Source organism: Phodopus roborovskii, unplaced genomic scaffold (genome assembly GCF_943737965.1).
Source record: "Phodopus roborovskii unplaced genomic scaffold, PHOROB, whole genome shotgun sequence".
Classification (NCBI taxonomy): domain Eukaryota; kingdom Metazoa; phylum Chordata; class Mammalia; order Rodentia; family Cricetidae; genus Phodopus; species Phodopus roborovskii.
Window position 1 is genome coordinate 15,695,510 of NW_026126461.1, and position 18,858 is coordinate 15,714,367.

Genomic DNA, 18,858 nt, shown 5'->3' on the forward strand with positions numbered 1-18,858 from the left:
GAAGCAAAAGCATTTTCAGAGCTTGTTTACTAATCGAAACTCCCAGCTTCTATAGCAACAAATCACAGCGAAGAACAGGAGAAAGGAATACTCAGGAACAAAGTAGGTCAAGTGCTTGCCATGCATGCATGAGGACTCAAGTTCAGATCCCAACATCCACATTAAATAACAATAATAATAATAATAATAATAATAATAACAACAACAACAACAATAATAAAGGCCAGGAATGGTGGCACACATCTTTAATCCCAGCACTGGAGAGACAGAGACAGGCAGAACTCTATGAGTTTGAGGACAGCCAGGCTATATAGAGAGACTCTGTCTGAAAACCCAAAACAATAGATATTAATAATAATAAAAAGCTGGGCATCCTGGAACATGCCAGGATCCCAGCCGTAGGGAAGAGAAGGGACGATTCCAAGGGCTTGCTGGCCAGGCAGACTAGCTCTCTCCGTCAGCTCCAGGGAGAAAACCCATCTCAGAAAATCAGGTGGGAAGAGAGATGATACCCCACATCAGTGTCTGGTCTCCACATGCTAGTGGACACAGGAGGATGTGCCCTCACACAAACAAGTACACACACAAGCATGACAGAGAAAGGAACAAGCCGATAAACATGCCAATCAGTGAAAATAAGCACTACCATTAGGCATGTCAGCCAAGAGGGGTGACTTTCAAAGACGAATCTAAACGGATAATGACAGGGAAGGGCAGAGCGCTTTAGCTCTAAGAGATGCACATCTTACTTGGGAAAAGAAGCAGCGTAACAATTTTAAACTTCAAGTCAAACACACACGTGGAATAACTGAGTCACATTAACATCAGAAATAGAGAGGAAACATGAGAATTAAAAACTCAAGGAAAAGGCAACATTTAAGAAAACAAAAAAAAAATGCATGGAAAACAAAGAACACAAAATACAATGACGGAAAGAAATCAATACTTCTATTAACAGCCACGACAACATAAATGAGTTAAGTTCATTGGTTCAAAAGTGCTTCTCAGATATCATTTCAAAAAAAATATTGCTATATTCAGGTTCATAAAAAAATAACAACCTAGAACGTAATCATAGAAAATCAGAAACTAAAGGTACCACAGAAAAGCTATCCCAGGCAAGTGTCAATAAGATACATTTACTAGAGACCATAAAATGAGAAAAGTTGAGACTTAGGAGCAAAATTAGAATAAAACAACCCCCATTGCCAACTGATGAGGGTCATTTATCCCAAAAGTTCTAAACCTACTTGGATTTTAAAACGCAGTTTCAAAATACATAAAGCAAGGGTTTGACAACAGCCTGAATTATAATTACAATAAGACCAAATATAAAGTATACAAAAAACTCTATGAATACACTTTTACAAACTGTAGCAATACAAGGATGGGCTGCAAAACAATTAAAAACAAACAAGGCTAAAAATATAGTAGATTCCACAGAGAAACATTATTTCTTCCAACCTTTACTTTTGCATACTGAATGTATAAAATGTTCTCCTTGCCGTGGGAGAAGCTGAAGTTTTAAAACTTCACTCTAATGGAATTACATGAAAGGCTCCATCCAGGGTAGCCACAACCTCTCCTGCACACACCAGCATACTATAACCACTGCTTACTAAGCACAAACCCACAATGACATCACAGCCAGAGTCTGGAATAGGTGGCCTGCAAAAGCCCTCTGGCTTCTAGTGGCTCTTGTGACTCCTATTAAATAAAATATATGAGGCCGCTTATTTGCACAGACTCAGTGAACCAGAGCAAACACCAATAAAATTCTCCAGCTGAAGTTCCACACAGCACACTCCAAGTGCAAGCCTGTCTGACGGCCAGAGAAACCAGGAGAGACAGAACAGGAAAATAACATGAACAAGCCAGTTACTACCGATGTGAAAAAGCCCTCTGCATGACTGCTCGCAGGACGGCAACCTGAACGCCACCCACCAGGCTTCTTCCTGAGTCTTCTCTTTCCCTGTTCCTTCGCCTCAATCCCACAATTCTACCACTGGCCCAGCGGGAGGGCTCGTTCTGTTACAAACATCCCAAATCTCGAAATCACAACTACAAACCAATGGGATCTGATATCCAGTTTATCTCTCAATACTCCTTTCCACATATCTCTGTTCCTAGAAACTGCCAACTAATCTGGCTACCTATTATTTGTGTCTAGTATATAACTGTAGGCAAAACTGTTGGGGGAGGGTGGTACTGTAGAGTGGGAAAACATAAGGTTGACCATCTTTGACAAGGGGAAGCCGAGTTCACACACTTTCACTTTCTGAGATATGGTGGCAGATCTGTGAACAAACACTGGGGAGCTCAGGAGAGCAATTACCCAAGCTCTGCGGCAGGGCAAGGGGTCTGGTTCCTGGGCGCAAAGACCGTGAGTATTTGAGCACAGGGAGCAACCAATAGACCTGGCCAGGTAGGTCAGCCCGCCTGTCTTCTCTTCTATCAACGACAAAGTGGGTTTCCCACAACACACCTGTTTTCATTTAAAGAGGACCGGGGGAAAGTCCTTTGTCACACTTTAGACAACCCTATCCCTATCTGCATCCAGGGTGGGGAAAGGAGGAGAGAAAGTAAAGGCCAGGTAGGAAGTACTGGTCCCCTGTGACACATTAAGGAGTCAGACAACTGAGAACCCAGGCACGTTTGTTTAAGACTGCCAGAACTCCGGGAGGTAGATGGGAAGGAGGACTAGAAACCATGCATATTTAATGCACACTGCCACCCCGCATCTTCTTCCAAAATACTGGTAAAGTATGACAGGGGAACACCGGCTTTGAAAGGGGTTAAAATTCGCCTAACATAAGACCAACCATTTCAAGAGCATAAATCAATAGCATTTGGTACATTCACATGTGGTATAAAATTACCGCCTCTGTCTGCATGGTTCCAAAATGCCCATCACTCCCACAGCAAGTCCAAAACCCACAGGCAGCTGGCCTTCCTTTCCCATAACTACTGGAAACCTCTCACCTGATTACAAAAAATTTTCAAAGCCAATTATCACCAAAAACAGCAATCCAAAGCTGGTGGCAAATCACTGAAGATGGGGGGGGGGCGGTAGAGACTGTTACCACCGAAAGCCCTAGGAACCACAGGACCCTGGGACAGGCAGAAGGAGGCTTACAGTAATAGGAAATGTTTGGGTTTGGTGGTGTCTACCAGGCCCCTGGAATATGAAAACCACGGAGCTTTACTGAAGGACCACAGCAGAGATGCTCAGGTTGTCTGAGGTCAGTCAGCTCCACACAAGGACTCCGTTATTCAGGAGCAGGAAAAGCCCTTGCATTTTTTGGGTCATCGTGCATCTATCTACTAATTGTCAGTGGTGAACAATGAAGAACCCAGCTCACCAGAGCCAAACTCAACTGTGTCCTGTTTAGCTTTTGTGAAAACAATCCATCTCTGGGGACAACAGCTGGCACTTCCCAGCAATCTCTCTTCCACCACCTTGGGATCCTACATCCTGTCTCCATCATTCTCTTTGCCCAGCACCCTCTGCCAGTGTGTGGCCCTCAGGAGATGCCTATACGTTATGCAATCCTGTAGCAGCTTGGTATAAAAATATCGTCCCACTGGGCCGACTGTGACTCCGGGGGTGAAATGCTTATTCCATCTCAACTGAGCCACCCCTCTGTGTCATTTTAACGCCCAGGGAGGGGCTGACCCCTTCTCTCCACTCCTCACTCTGCCTGAGCCTGAATGGGGCACCGAGATGGGCCTGCTTCCTGTGGCTGTACTTTTCATGTAAAACACCAGCAGTCACGTCTCCCTCCCAAGGAATTCCAAGTCTTATACAACCCATTTAAACACATGCATGCAGACTGTCCTTGTTTAAAAATATATATGTGTGCGTAGTCAGTCTTCTGCATCCCTGTGTTCCACACTGGCAGATTCAACCAACCAGGGGTATAAATAGTCCACCAAAAATACTGCTGTCAACCTAACTACATCTCTAAACAACATTAACAAATCAACTCTTCTTTCTTTCTTTCTTTTTTTTTTTTTTTTTTTTTTTTTTTTTTTTTGATGTTTTGAGACAGGGTTTCTCCGTGTAACAGTCCTGGCTGTCCTGGAACTCTCTTTGTAGACTGGGCTGGTCTTGAAATCACAGAGATCCACCTGCTTCTGCCTCCCAAGCGCTGAGATTAAAGGCATGAGCCCCCCCACAGCCTAACAACAAATAAACTCTTCATATAGTGACTATATTGTATTAGACATTATGAACACTGCAGAAATGATTTAGAATATGCACATGTGTTCAAGTTCTATCCATTTCATGTTGGAGACTTGAGCATCTCTGAACTCCAATATCTGTGAGGGTCCTAGAAACCCCTGGTATCACTGTATCCATACATATATACATACATACACATATGTTTATATACCTACTTATATACATGCATGTATGCATACATGCATATGTTTATATGCATATATGAGTATGCATGTGTTACATATGTGTACACAACTAGAATATATGTAGTTACATATCAATACCAAAACATCTATCCAGATCAATTTTGAAATATACTTCTGCCAAAGGGTAAGTTGCAGGGAGAGCAGGGGGGGGGCAGAGGAGGGGTGGAATTTCTGAACTATTTTCTATGCACACGGGTAGGGCTTGACTTGTAAGATGAAAGGAAAAGCAGACAATGAAAGGTATCAGCGCCAGGTGTGGTGGGCGCCTTTGGTCCCAGCACCTGGGAGGCAGAGAGAGGCAAGGGCAGTAGGAGTCCCGGCAGCATCCTTGCTCTGCTGTCGCCACAACAACAAAAAAGCCCTGGGTACCCTGAGGGACGGGACTGTACGTTCATGTCTTCAGCCTCAGAGCTCAGAGCCTAACCAGGTGTGGTGCTGGACATTTGGGTGGGGAATGATGGGAAGAAACAAGAAATGTACCCAAAAGACACGAACTGCTACTTGAGGCTTTTAGCAGGTCATAGGCCGGCTTGAACCAGAAAACACCCAGCTTCCATCTTCTAACAAAGTCAGAAAGAAAGTCGTCAGGATTTACACTGCCGTATGCAAATGGAATGTGTTTTTTTTCCAGACTACTTTGCTAGAATAAGCACTCTCTAACATTCGAAAATATCTATACCTATATATAGATAGGTATCTGTGTTGAGTCACGTTGGCTGACGAATATACAGATATGTGTGTGCAAAAGAGCATTGCGTGTAGCATGTATCCATTTACAGAGGGTTCTGATGTTGCTATTTAGAGGCATGGCCCTTACTATGTAGTCTTGGATGGCTCAGAGCTGGCTGAGTAGATCAGGATGGCCTTGAACTCATAGTTATCAGCCTGCCTCAGCCTCCCAAGTGCTGGGAATAAAATGCATGAGCCACCATACCCAGATGTTTACAGAGTTTTGATGGACAAATATAATATACTCCCAGCTCATTGGAAGAGAAAAAAATTCGGCAGGGGCGGGGGCTACTGTTTAATTCTGCAATAATACACTACATTTGGACACACTGAAGGGATTAATAGTTGGTTCACTTGAATAGAAATGATAGGAAATGGATTTAGATTAAGAGTTCCAAAGCCTTTTATGTAAAAGGCAAGAGAGCAAATATTTTGGCTTTGTAAGCAACCTACAATCTTTGTTCCATAATCTCCTTTGCATCTGTGTGTTTATGTGATTTATTTTTTTACTTGACTATAATGAAAATGTGTGTGCGTGTGTGCACACAGGTGTGGGTGTACATGTGTGTGCGTGTGCGCATGTGTGTATTTTTTTTCCTTAGCTACTGAGCCAATATCCCCCCACTGTTTATTGATTCCTATCTTCCAGTACAAAAATGAGTCCCTAATTCCCAGCAAAGCCAACTACTGCCCCCATGTCTCCCCAGTACCTCTTTGAATCTCTCCAGCTCATTCTGCAGGGCCTGTCTGGATGTCTCCACCTCGATCATCTGCTGCCGGAGGGTTTCATTTTCGTCCTCAGCTTTAGCACGCTTTTCCTCCACCGTCTCCAGTTCGTGGTGCAATCTGACGGACACATCTTTGGCTACCTGCATTGGATATTCGGGGATAATCATCAAGTCTGAGGGGATGCTAAGGGAATATTCTGACAACCCCAGATGAAGAATCCTTAGCTTAGTCATAGCAAGGATTCAGGAAATACTCGACAGACCTATATATATATAATGGAAGAAAGTTCTACATGTCGAGCATTCCCTGACCCAAAAATTGAACATCTGAAATGCTCTCAACCCTTTCAGACACAAACACTTTGAATAATGAACACAGTCTTAGTTAGTGTTCCTATAGCTGTGGCGGTGCATGCCTTTTATCCCAGTACTTGGGAGGCAGAGGCAGGTGGATCTCTGCGAGTTCTAGGCCAGCCTGGTCTACAGAGCTAGTTCCAGAACAGCTAGGACTGATACACAGATAAACCCTATCTGGAAAAACAAAAACAAAACAAAACATTTTTATTTTATGTGTAGAGGTGTCTGCCTATATATGTCTGTATGCCACATTCATTCCTGATGCCCACTGAGACCAGAAGAGGGGCTGGAATTACAGGTGTTTGTGAACCACCGTGTGGATTCCTCTTGCAGAGGAATCGAGTCCTCTGCAAGAACAGTATGTAAGACATATTGGGTGTGTGGAGTTACCACCTCAGATTATAGGGATGGGACGCCCCGTGAGCTTGCTCACCTTCAAGTCCTGCTCCAGGCTTCTGATAAGTTCCCCATCCACCTGGCCTGTTTCTGCCACCTTCAGGCTTTTCTGTTCGGCTTTCCTGAGTCGGTACTGCAAGATCCTGCAGTTCTTGTTGGCTCTGTCCAGCTCTCTCCGGAGCTCCTGCAGCTGGTAGCCATCCTCCTCTAGGTAGCTGTCTCTCATCTCTTCCATCTCTGCTCGGAGTTCATCCAGCTCATCCTAAGAATCCAGACACCGCAGGTGAGCCGCACCCCGGCTGCATCCACGGGCCCACCCCACTCCACCCAATACACCAAATGTCAAATGCCTACATGTACCCATCAGCCCGTGGCCATACCACATAAAACAGCAAGGGCCTGGAAACTCTCACATGAGATGATAATGTCACCAAGTATTCTACCGAACTGAGGATCTAAAACAGTCACATGACTCCTTACAGCTTCTACAATTTACCGGCTTCCTTTACTTCCTGACATCTCCAGAGGTGAAATCAGTTCTGCAAATAACTAAGCCTTCAGAGTCAAGCCAAAGGCACAATTTAGGTACTAAGATAAACCAGACAGACCTCACCCCATCGGTGGACATAAAGTTTAGTAGGATAATAACTGTCGATTGCCCTGGAATTATAGCAAGCCTTCAAACGACTCTAAAATTCTATTCTACAATACAAATGTCAGTGATTCTATGTAATGAGAAACAGTTTCCACTGTTTCAAATGCACACTGAGTTTAGGATTTTTCCCCCATCTCCTATCCTGCATTTCCCATACCTCCCCTTTTTACTATAAAGATGAGCATTCTCTAAATGCTAGAAGACATTACATAAAATGATAAGAGTCCACTGTTCTATGCCAAGCTCTGTCTGGCCTTAGGCCCCTACACAGATCAGTCTGAATATCAAAATAAAATCATACTGTTTCCCATGCCCCCACCAAACAAAACTGTGTTGTTATGTGACCTTCGGAAAAATCAGGATGTCCCAAACAGGCCACTCTTGATGCCATGGTGACATACTCCCTGATGCTTTCATCTTCATCAGGAGGAGGGTAACCTGCGGTAACCCAAGAAGTACACTGCTATTTTCCTCTGGCTCTGTCTCCTTGGTCCTGCCTTCCAGGGAGAGACACTTTGAGACACCCAGACTGATCTTTGTTCTTTGTTTCTGCTGTCTTTAGCCTGTCTGTAAAATCAACCTCAGCCCAAGGAACTCTAGCTCCCAAGGAATGAGGTGAGCTTGGTTCTAGAATTACGAACAAAACCACTTCCTTATCTGAGGCTTCGAGCGTGGTGGCTCCCAGCTCTCCCAACCTACAGCCCCCACTCCTGCTAGAATTATCATCACCTCCATGGGAGACTCTCCTCCCAGGCTCCCAAATCCCAATCCTAATTCAGGTTTCGGCCTCAATCCTACAAATAAGCAAAGCCATTCAGGGCTCCCCGTTTCCGAGCAGGCCTCCAAATCCCTCCAATTCTACAGCTGCAGAGTTAACCTTTAGCATGTTAATCCAATGACTGTCCACTACCAAAGCCTCCAGGACGCCACTCAGGGACTGTACACCTCACCTGCCTTTCTACCCCCCTAAAAATACCCCTGCCTAGATCCATGGGGGCCATGGGGACCACACCCTCCCATCCCATACCCTCCCATGATGTGTAAAGTACATGGGGCCCTGTGACCAGCCCCAGGCCGGCTGGCTATCCGTCTCTTTCCTCCCATCTCCTATCACCATTTAGTATTATTTGTGCATTTATTTTCTCCTTCGTGTTTTTCAACCTACCACGAAAGTGAGCTTTGGCGACCTGAGACCTTGTCCCCTGGGCCTCACCCAGGTAGCATAAGGTGCACAGCGGGCGCTCAGAAAACATTTGTGACATGAGCACACAGGAACATCATCAACACGTAGGAGAGACCAAATCATGAACACAGCCAGCGCAACTCAAACTTAACTGCAACATTGCTTTGCTCCAATCTTGGGGCCTAGTAAAGCATCCCCGCCCCCCCAAAGCCAGTAAATATAGCTGCAGTATACAGAATATATATTTTACCGAATATGAAGTATTTCTAAATATTTCAAGAAAGAGCAATTTGGGGAGAACATTGAGGAAAGCATTCTAGAAATGATTATAGCGTGCTTAATAACTGCTGATTCAAATGCCACAGAGTAAGAGGCTCTCAGTTATTCTTATTTATTCTGTTAATGCTGACACTCAGGAAGGAGACACCCCGCCCACACTTGACTGCCCCTCCCCCAGCCTCTTTTGCCCTGCTATTTATTTATTCAGTTTGTTCCGGGGTTCTCGGGGTTCTCAACACCCTGCCTAATCCTGATTTGTTCTTAACGCTGGGGATTTACTTACAATAAAGAACAAGGTTCCCCACGTCAGGGCCTCAGCCCTGCGAGATTATCCTGGGTAAAGATGAAGTTAAGGAGACACGTGGAAACAGGTTAGAGGCAGGCTCGGGAGGAAGATGCTCCCCCATCCACCTCAGCTAGCACAAACGTGGGAGCCCATCCCCCTAATCCCAGTCTGCAGCTTCCTCCCAGCAGTCCCAGATCAACGGGACCCCCTCCTGTGGCTTGCTGGCCAGCTAATCTAACCCAATCAGTGAGTTCCGGGTTTAGTAATAATAAAATGAAAATCAGCTATCAACCTCCGGCATCCACATGAACACACATACATGTGTATGCCTGCCTGAACAACACACATGCAGTGTACACACAAACACATGCCACACACACACACACATGCAGTGTACACACAAACACACGCACCACACACAGAAACCTTCACCCACTTTCTAATGCCCAAAAATAAAAATCTCACCCTCTTACAGACTGTTTTATGTTAACACTGAACTATTGTGCTGGGTGTGGTGCCTTTAATCCCAGCACTCAGGATGATGGCCAGGTAGGTACAGGAGCCATGGTCTTTATCAGGGGTTTTCAATCTGTGGGTCATTACCCCTTTAGGATTGCCTAAAACCATCGGGAAACACAGATATTTACGTTATGACTCATAACTGTAGCAAAATGACAGTCATGGAGCAATGGAAATAATTTTATGGTTTCAGGGAAGGCCACCACGACATGAGGAACTAAATATGTTGAGGGGTCACAGCATTAGGAAGGCTCAGAACCACTGTCTACACAGTGAGACCCAGCCTCAAATAAAATAGAAAGAAAAAGGCAGAGGCATGATTGCCTAGAATGAACTGTCCAGCTCTTAAAATGCTGTTTGCATAATAAAATAGAAGACACAGTTCTCAGATACTAAAGTGTCCTTACTTTTCACCCAGGACAACAGGGTTTCCTCGTCTACCCCTGCTGCTGGCTATGCCTGAGTAAATACCCATGACTGGCTAAAAAGAGGCACCTTCACCTCTGTGAATGAAGTCCCTGGAAGGAGCCTGCGGCTGCAGACACTGGTGGACGGGCTGGAACTTCAGTGCTGTGGGGAGACGAGGATTTTGCAGGTTCAGAGCTAATCGCTTTATCTTGGGCTAGTGTTAGCCTTCTGGGACAGCCATGCCCTGCCCCACTCTGTATCTGAACTAACACCTCGTGATAATAAATAAAGTCCCCTAAAAGCTATTTACTTCGAAGAGCAACAGCTTCCATCAATCCAAGAGCAAAGCACCGGGATCTCCCCCATAGCTGTAACCGCCTCTCTGGAGCACCCACCAGGGTTTTAAGGTTGCTTCGCATCTGACTCCAGGGGAATTGCTGCCATGTTAGAACATGGAATTTGGAGTAACCTGAATCTGTGCTCCCGGGCATGATCACTCCAAAGGGCTCCAGAACAACCTCTTCTTGGTCCCTTTCAAATGAGAGCCACGGTTTTTATGCTGATACCTCCAAATCACTCACAGGCCATATGTAAACAGATAATTTTATTCTGGGCACAAATAACCACCCACACTAGTAGGATTGAAAACTAGAGAAAGACCAGAGTTATTTTCATTTCAACCACTGTTTCCATAACCTCATATTTTACATAAATTTCTGAAACAGAAGGCACCCTATATGATGCTCTTAACCCTCCTTGCTAACCCTAAAATAAACCTCCATTTTTAGAGACAAACCGAACTGAGGGCAGGCGCTGTAATCTATGTCTCAGAGCTAATAAGGGAAAGTTAACTGCAAACATGGCTGTCTGCTACCACAGACACCCCAGCTTCTAGTAAACACAGCAAATTAGCTGTTACAGGCAGGGCAGACGAAACAGTAGCAAACCTACAATTGCACTTTTTAAAAGCCCAACATCCATGTCAATTAGGAAAAGTTGCCTGGCATTTGGAGCCTGAGAGTGGATGGGAACAAATCCACATCCCCTGGAGCAATTGGTTGGTGTTTGAGAAAACCAAGCAGCAGCCAGGGAAGGCGCAAAGAGCCTCAGAAGCCAGGAACCCGTTCAAATGAGAGCTCAAACGTCTTCCTGCCACAGCAAGCTTGTTTCAACAGTAAATTGAGGCTGGCATTTCAACTCTTTCCACGGCCTGGGAAACTGTGATGGTCAATGATCTTCCAGTGGAAGTCGTTAGTTACCCCGGAGGAAAATTATTTTACCACATAAGATGTTGGCAGCCTCCTGAAACACAAAAGGTACTAACTATGACTCGGACTGGGCTCATGGTGGATTGGGATTGTTCAAGCTAACACTACACTACATTAACTTCTGATGACATGCTAAACTCCAGAGGACAGTATGTTCCTGAACATTAGAGACGTCGGCCATTTTTTTTTTAATTTTTAGGACTATCAAACAAAGCAGAACATGCATTGTTTCTGACAGATATAATCTCCATATAGAAAGTGAAGGGCAAATACCGATGTCTCCCACCATGCACACATTTCTTTTTAAGATTTGCTGATGTTTTTTACTTATGTGTATATGCCTGCATGAATGTATGTAAACCGAGTGTGTGCAGAGGACAGAAGGCATGGGACCCTTCAGAGCTGTAGTAAGGTGCAGTGTGGGTGCTGGAAATGGGACCCAGGTCCTCTGCGACATCTCTCCAGCCCCTGATGTCCTTTTACACATGGGATTTATAAAAAAGGAAGGAGGGGGTGTTCTTAATCAATAGTTTGTTTTTAGCATCTTGTAAATATTTAAATATTATGCCATTATCTCATTGAAAAAAAATCTACTTAAGTTTGTAACTACATTTTTATGACATATTTTGACCTGTAAAAAACAATAAATTACATTGTATTTCTTCTTGGGGGAGGGTTATGCACCACACACTTGAGACGGGTGGGTGGGTGGCAAGGATCAAACCCAGGTTTGGCAGCAACTGCCATGACCTGCTAAGCCACCTCCCTTGCCCATTAACTACATTTTTAAAATATTTCATATAAAATAGATTCTTGAGGTTGTGTGAAGCTGTCCAGTGGTTTCCCTTTGCTACATATAATGAATCAAGCCTCTAATCAAATTGGAATCGTTTTGGGTGCCATGCGTACAGGTGAGTAAAACAATTTTATCCACAAAAACCAAATCCGGGATGTCTTGATATAATTAACCAAACTCTAGATTACACTAACCATTATATTCAAATCTCATTTCCCTTAATCAAAGGTTAATGGTGTGAAAATGCCATAACAAAATGCATCCATCATTTTACCTGAACTTAAGATCAGTAACTATTCCTACCTTAACAACTCCTTGCAAACAGACCCAGTGGGAAACACTAACAGCCTTAAGCTGTTGCAATAGTCTCCTCTTGTGGGAGTTCAAAGCAGAAACTGCTGTCCTTTGTCATATAGGAGTAATCCGCCTCATTTCCTTTGGGACAATGGCAGTGCTCTGTGCAGAGGACCAGCTGTAGATGGGCAGGCCCAGGGACTGCCACTATTGTTTACCAAGTGACAGTCCAGCCGCAGCTGAGTGGCTACTGTCCCACCACAACATCTTGCCACCTAAGATTAGCATATTGGTGCTTTCATGGCTGAATAAAGAATGCCTATGTGAAGCAGAATGTCAGGGAAGAATAAATACTATCCATGTTAACACTGCCCCAAAGTAGTAGATGGGAAGGGGAGGGGAGGGGAGGGGAGGAGAGGGGGAGGAGGGAGGGGGTGGGGAAGAGAGGGAAGGGGAGAGGAGGGGAGGGGAGGGAAGGGGAGGAGAAGAAGGGAGGGGAGGGGGAAGAGAGGGGAGGGGAGGGGAGGGGAGGGAAGGAAGGGAGTCCACCTTCCAGCAACTGAGATGCCAGTTCTTCCTGCACCAACACCCCACCCTCCTGCCATCCAGCCAGCCAAATGGAACAAACTAGAAGTCTCCCCCAAACCTTTTGGTGCCAAGTCTGTACTTTGTATATGACAGGGGCTCAATCCACATCATCTCCTGAAAACCTAAACCCTCAATGGCCTATTTTAAGGGATCACTCCTCCCGAGAAGCCAGTTACCTGACCTCATTTTCCTTTTAAGTAAAAGGATTCTTTCTAACTCAGAGCAGAAAGAACCAGCCCTTCCTATCCTAACACTGGGCCGCCATGCAGGACATCGATGGAGTGCCCACTGTCCGGGGGCAGGTTGTGAGCACACCACAGTAAAAAGTTAAGACTGCTAAGAGCATTTTCAAAACCCACCAATGAACTCGGTGATTACCCCTGAAAAGGCCGTAGAGATGGAGGGCATAATTAATATGTCGACAATGAGCCGCCCTGATTGTCTGATTGTCCCAGAGCACTCAAGCAACTCGACAGGCAGAGAGGAACCTAGCCAGCGTTTTGTGAAGTCTGTCCTCAGCATTAAGAAACTTGTCTGGGTTTGTCTAGAAAAGACCCAAAGGCATTGGCCTTAATTTCTGAATATTATCTGTGAGTTCATCAGAGGTCAAAGGACACCCCAAGTGTGCCTCTGCTTGTATTTTCATGCAAAGGCAAGCCACCTGAGCTGAGGCAGTCTGCTTCTCTCATCTAATTATCTAATTTTGGCGAGAGAGCAGACGGTCAGAGAAGACCCTATATGCCACACAGCAGAAGAGAAAGTGGACTCAAGCAAGAGGTGCCCTTTCAATTCCCTTAGCAACGAGACATCCTCCCCAAATAACGTCAACCTTATTTTCTTATTCCAGACACTTTAGTTAATTCTGCAAGCCCTGCACCACCATGGTGACAGCTCAGGAAATAACACAATGCCTCGAGCAGTCACAACCATCCAGCACCTATCAACATAAAAATCTCTGCAGACAGATGCCATCTCAGGAGTTCCGTGCAAGGGTCACACATTCCTCTACCATGGTGGGGGGGGGGGGGGAGACATGGTACCCCAGTGCAGCATCAATAAGCAAAAGGCAAAATTAAGTTTATGAAATACACAGTCTAGCTACCATGTGCAAAAAAAGGAATGACTATGGCCCACACCTCTCCAGGCCACTGCTATACAGTCCGACCAATTTCTAGGCAAGTGGGCAGGCTTGCTGACCTGTAGGAAAGTCCATTAGTTGGAAATCGAACTACTATATATGTAACTCAAGCTTTGGAAGAACCCAGCAGACACATGGCATACATACACAGGCAATTATTCGGCTTCCTGCTCTCCTTCAGACCCTGTCTAAGCAATTCTTTCTCCTGCTGTCCAAGGAAAGGCTGAAGGATGGACTCCACAGGCTCAGCGAACAGATGGCCGGACACTTTCTCCCTGGGATGCAGCAACACAACATTTCTTGCAAATCAAACCTTAGCAGTGGGTTTTCTGTAGCCCTTGAAACACAGGGCAGTGAGACACACTCATTATGGGCCTTTCATCTAAGAAAACAGAGGTCCCCTGGGAAAACTTTAAAAAAAAAAAAAAAAAAAAAAAAAGCTCTGAGGCATTGCATAGTACACGCCAGCTTTGCTAGGAGTGGAGTGCAGTCTGGTATGCAAGCAGCCTGGTATGCAGGCTCTTGAGGGGTCGACTCAAAGGCTCAAAGGCGTAGTGTCTCATCCTGCCTGAGGAACTGGAGCTGTGATATGGCAGCAGCAGGGTCTGGAGGCAGGAGCATAGATCTTCCTTAGTGTGCTCAGGCCCTGAGTTCTACACCTAGCAGGGTGGGGTGTGAGGATGTGGGCCAAGCCCAGTCCACGTTGGCAGGGGCCCAGTGAAAGACAAATGCATCCAAATCAGACTCCGAGGTCAGACCACAGTTTTCCTTCACTGGGGATCTCATCGTGTGTTTAAAAGTAAGTAAGTAGGCAAGACAAATAAAGCGGTTATCCGAGAGTTAGCCTAGAAATCATGGCTAGGTTGCCTGCTCTGAGGTCCTAGAGTGCTGTGACAAACAGGTTCTTTAAAGAAAACTCCATTTCCCATCACCCAGCAGTTTGGGTCTGGCAGAACCCAGGTCAGAGGCTGTGGGTTAGGGTGCCTTTTCTACCCACACCTTTGAAACAAATGCACTCTGCTGCCTATTACATAAGACCAAGCGGCGAGAGCAAATGCGTTATCAGAAGCATCCATCCCCAAGCGCTTGTTCTAGACTCCACCTGTGTGCCTTGCTCTGCCTATGACAACCTAATTACTGGGCTCGAGAGCAAGTTCTGATAAACGATCTGGGTTCAGAGACCCACCGTGTTAGCTAAGGTGTGCATTCCAGCTTGAACTGTCCATTTCATTACCATCACCTCAAAAACCTGAACCTCCAGCAGGCAGGTTCCACACCTGCTAACTAAACAAATCGCACAACCCCACTATATAAAGCATGGATGGACAGCCTGGCTCTGTGCAGGGTAATCAACGAGACCTTAAGATTTACACTCCTGGAGTTATTTACTAACCTGAGGGCCACAACAAATTAGTTCACTTTCACTACCCCTTTGTTTTCTCTTATCAAATCATCTCAACTGTCCTTAACTCACCCCCAACAGGCCAGCCCTGGAGTGAAGATGGAGTCCGATTATCCACCCCACTGCTAACAAGACAAGACCAGGGCTAGCATGCCACACTGGGTAACAAACACTCAGGGGTGTGGGAGGCTGCGGTTCCTTAGAAAGAGCCGGTGTGTCCTTTCTTGACACGGGTGTTGAAAGACTACTTGTGGTTACTTACAAAGGGCTGCTCACAAAAATATCGCTGTACCTGAACACAGGCCACAAGTTCAAGGCCCTACGTCTGAATTTAATTGTTATTATCTATCACTAAAAGGACCCGGCCTCCTAAAGACCTGGAGGACACAGAGTGGGGGCCCAGCTTTCTGAAGCCACTGGAGGACCTGCGGCTAAGTCCGGCACCTGGAAACACCACCAAACACAAGTGCACGTGTAGGGTCAGGGCTGGGCATCTAGATAATTCTCAACAGGTGGCAGTGCATGGGTCAATGTACTGAGAACGATTTATAGCCACCCAAGAGGCACCGGCGAGGACACGCAAGACTTGTAAAAACAGTTGAGAGCCAAGGGTTAAAAACCAGACCTACAGGTCCTCCCACAAGTTTGGGTTAAGTTACCACAACCTAGCGGATTTGGGGAGCAGCGAGGTGCAGACCAGGGGAGGGGGTAAGGCGTTAATGAGACCCCACGAGACTGGGCTCGCAGGGCCCCCGGGAAGCCAGAGGACCCGGGGTCGGCCTCCGAGACCCCTGACACCCCAGAGGCCGCTCACCTTGAGGTAGTCGTTCTCCGAACGCAGCTCCTCTATCTCCCTCAGCAGCTCTTCCTCCTCGGCCACCACCAGGAGCCGGGGCTGCTCGCCCAAGCCGGGCTCCCTGGGGGTCCCGAGAGTCGTCCTCTCCGGCGGCGTCCGGCCCCCGACATCCTCCAGAGAACCGGGTCCCGGGGAGCCTGAGGGGGCCCCGCCTGGGCTGCTACGGCCCCCGGGACTGGCACCAGCGACAGGGGGCGCCGTGAGCAGCGCGGGGGGCTCGGGGCTGCCCGGGGGCGGCCCGCGGGCTCCGGGGCTCTGGGTGGGCGCTCCGCGCAGGGGCTCCCGGTCACTGGAGCCGGTCCCCGACTCGGCGTCGCTGCTGGCTGCGGGGAGCAGGCGCTGCTCATCAGACAAGGGTTCGGAGGCGCAGTCCGAGAGATCCGAGCTGCTGTCCGTGTGGCTGATACGCGATCCGGCCACCGAGGTCACAGAGAGGGTCACGGCGGGGACCCGGGCGGCGGGAGCCGGGGGCCCGACGGCGCGAGCTGGCGGCGTCCCGGGGCCGCGCTTGGCTTTGCGGCCCTTGGCGACGGCAGGCGGCGGCTCGGCCCCAGGCGGCCTCCCGGCCCGGGACAGCGGTTCCGCGGGCCCCGCGCGCGCCGCCCTCCTGGTCCCCGGGGTGGCCTTGGCGCCGCCCGCCGACCTGGCCCCGGCGCCCGGCGGCGGCTTGTCCTTCGCGCCGGGGACTACGCCGCTGCGCCGGGAGAGGCGGCCGGGTGCGGCCGGGGGCCCGGGAGACGGCGGCGCCTTGCCAGCGAGGCTGGGCGAGCGAGGAGCGGCGGGAGTCGGGGCTCGGCCCGCAGAGGGGGTGGCGGGAGCGGGCCGCGTGTGCAGATCCTTGAGGAGAGGTCTGGCGGGCGAGGGCGCGCGGTGCAGCCGCCTCCTCTCGGCCAGCGGGTGCAGGTGGTGGTGGCGGTGATGCTGGCCGGCTGGCTGCGGCTTGGCGTCCGGGGCGCCGCCGCCCGCGGGGCCGTTCAGTGTCTCCATGGCCCGGGCGGCGGCCGCGATCCGCAGCTCAGGCGGCAGATGCTCCGGGCGGCGGCGGCGGCGTGCAGCCTCCCCGCGCGCCCGGTCATCACTGAGCCCCTGCCCCGCCCGGCGTGCGCCCCGCGCTCCCGCCGTCCCCTCCCCCTCACTCGGCGGACCCGGGGGAGTTTCTCCCCTCGCTGGGGTCAACGGCGCTCGGGTCCTCCCGGCACAGCCGCCTGCGCGGCCGCTCGCATCCCCCGCGCCGAGCGTTCAGAGCTCGCAGGCAGCCGCGGCCTCGCACACAAAACACTTGTCTGGCGGCGCGCGCCGGGCTCCTGCGTCGCGCTCCCCGCCCACTGCCAGTCCGCGGGGACAGACGGGCAGCCACGGCTTCACCCGGCGGCTCGGGCGGAGAAAAGCTGCACGCGCGTCCCCCTCCGTCCCCAGCCCGGCGCGCACGCCCCGCCTCCTGCCACCCGGCCGGGGAGGGGAGCGGAGGGGCGGGGCGGGCTGGAGGGCGGGGCCGGAGCTCTGGGGACGCAGAGCCCGCGTGCCCACGCGCCCGGGCCGCCAAGGACCACTGTTCGCCTTTGGATGCGCGAGGGACCCCGCCCAGAGCTGGCTGGGGAGGGAAGATGCTGGGATAGAGGGAGGGAAGCGGGAGAGCGCGGGCCACTCGGGGACGCTGAAGGTGCGGGCGCTGTGGAGGGGCCTCCGCAGTGGGTGCCAGCTCTCTCCCCGATCCGCCCAGCACCCTCTGTCCCGTCCTGCCCTGCCTCCCCGCTTCGGCTCGCCCCCCACCGCTCCTCCCGGAGCTTCGCTGGTACCGGATGCAGCGTCAAGACCGGCCCAGTGCTCCACAGTTGGCACCCCCAGTGGCCTGGGCAGCTCCCGAGAGGGAGGAGAGCCGCTGTAGAAATAGGAGAAGCCGCTCGCCAAGCTCGGGGTCTGAAAGGGAGCTCACATTTATAGTTCCTGCGGCCTTGAGCCAGGCGCTGCTGACACACGCTTTATCGTCCTAGTAACAGTCCCGAATTGGAAACCCTGTCTTCAAAACCAGACACGGGCGCGAGGAGGTGACTGAGCTCCGTGGCTGATCCGGGTTTCGAACCCACGTCTGCAGGAGTCTCAGCCGTATACCTTTGAGCCTCAAGGAACCTGAGCACAGTCTCCGCCCGCCCCGAGGGCAAGACGCTTGACCTTGTGAGTCCACCTGTGGACTCACAGAACACCGAATCTGACTGTATTCTGATTAAAAGAGGAAATAGGAAAGTGCATTTGACGGGTAGTGAGCATAGTTATGCCCCAGGCTTTGGATGGACAATAAAGGCGCAGAAGACAAGCTTAAGTTGTCTTTTGTGGAGCCTTGGTGTTTGGGAAGCAGGGAGAACGCTGTGGCTGTGTCTTCCTGAAAGATGCGCTGGTCTTTGGGCAGAGGCCAGTTCACAGCGCAGTGTAAGGATTTAAGGCTGTGGAGGGGAGCCGGGCGGATTCTGGGCCTGATTCATCTCATTTGCTGAGAAACAAGCGGATCCGCAGGCTGGGGCAGAGTGGGGGTGGCTGTAGCATGAAACAC

The 18,858-nt window shown here is 49.2% G+C and overlaps 1 protein-coding gene across 1 annotated transcript in view; it reads right to left on the bottom strand.

Annotated features, from left to right (window-relative positions):
* The window catches only part of Mtcl1 (microtubule crosslinking factor 1), a 105,562-nt gene extending 87,814 nt beyond the window's left edge, over window positions 1-17,748 (bottom strand). The window contains exons 1-3 of the mRNA XM_051190899.1: window positions 16,272-17,748; window positions 6,679-6,903; window positions 5,871-6,029 (exon numbers count right to left, since the gene is read on the bottom strand). Coding sequence (XP_051046856.1) covers window positions 5,871-6,029; window positions 6,679-6,903; window positions 16,272-17,300 — 1,413 coding nt within the window. The 5' untranslated portion in view covers window positions 17,301-17,748. The remainder of the gene's footprint in view (window positions 1-5,870; window positions 6,030-6,678; window positions 6,904-16,271) is intronic.
* Window positions 17,749-18,858: the final 1,110 nt, after the last annotated feature.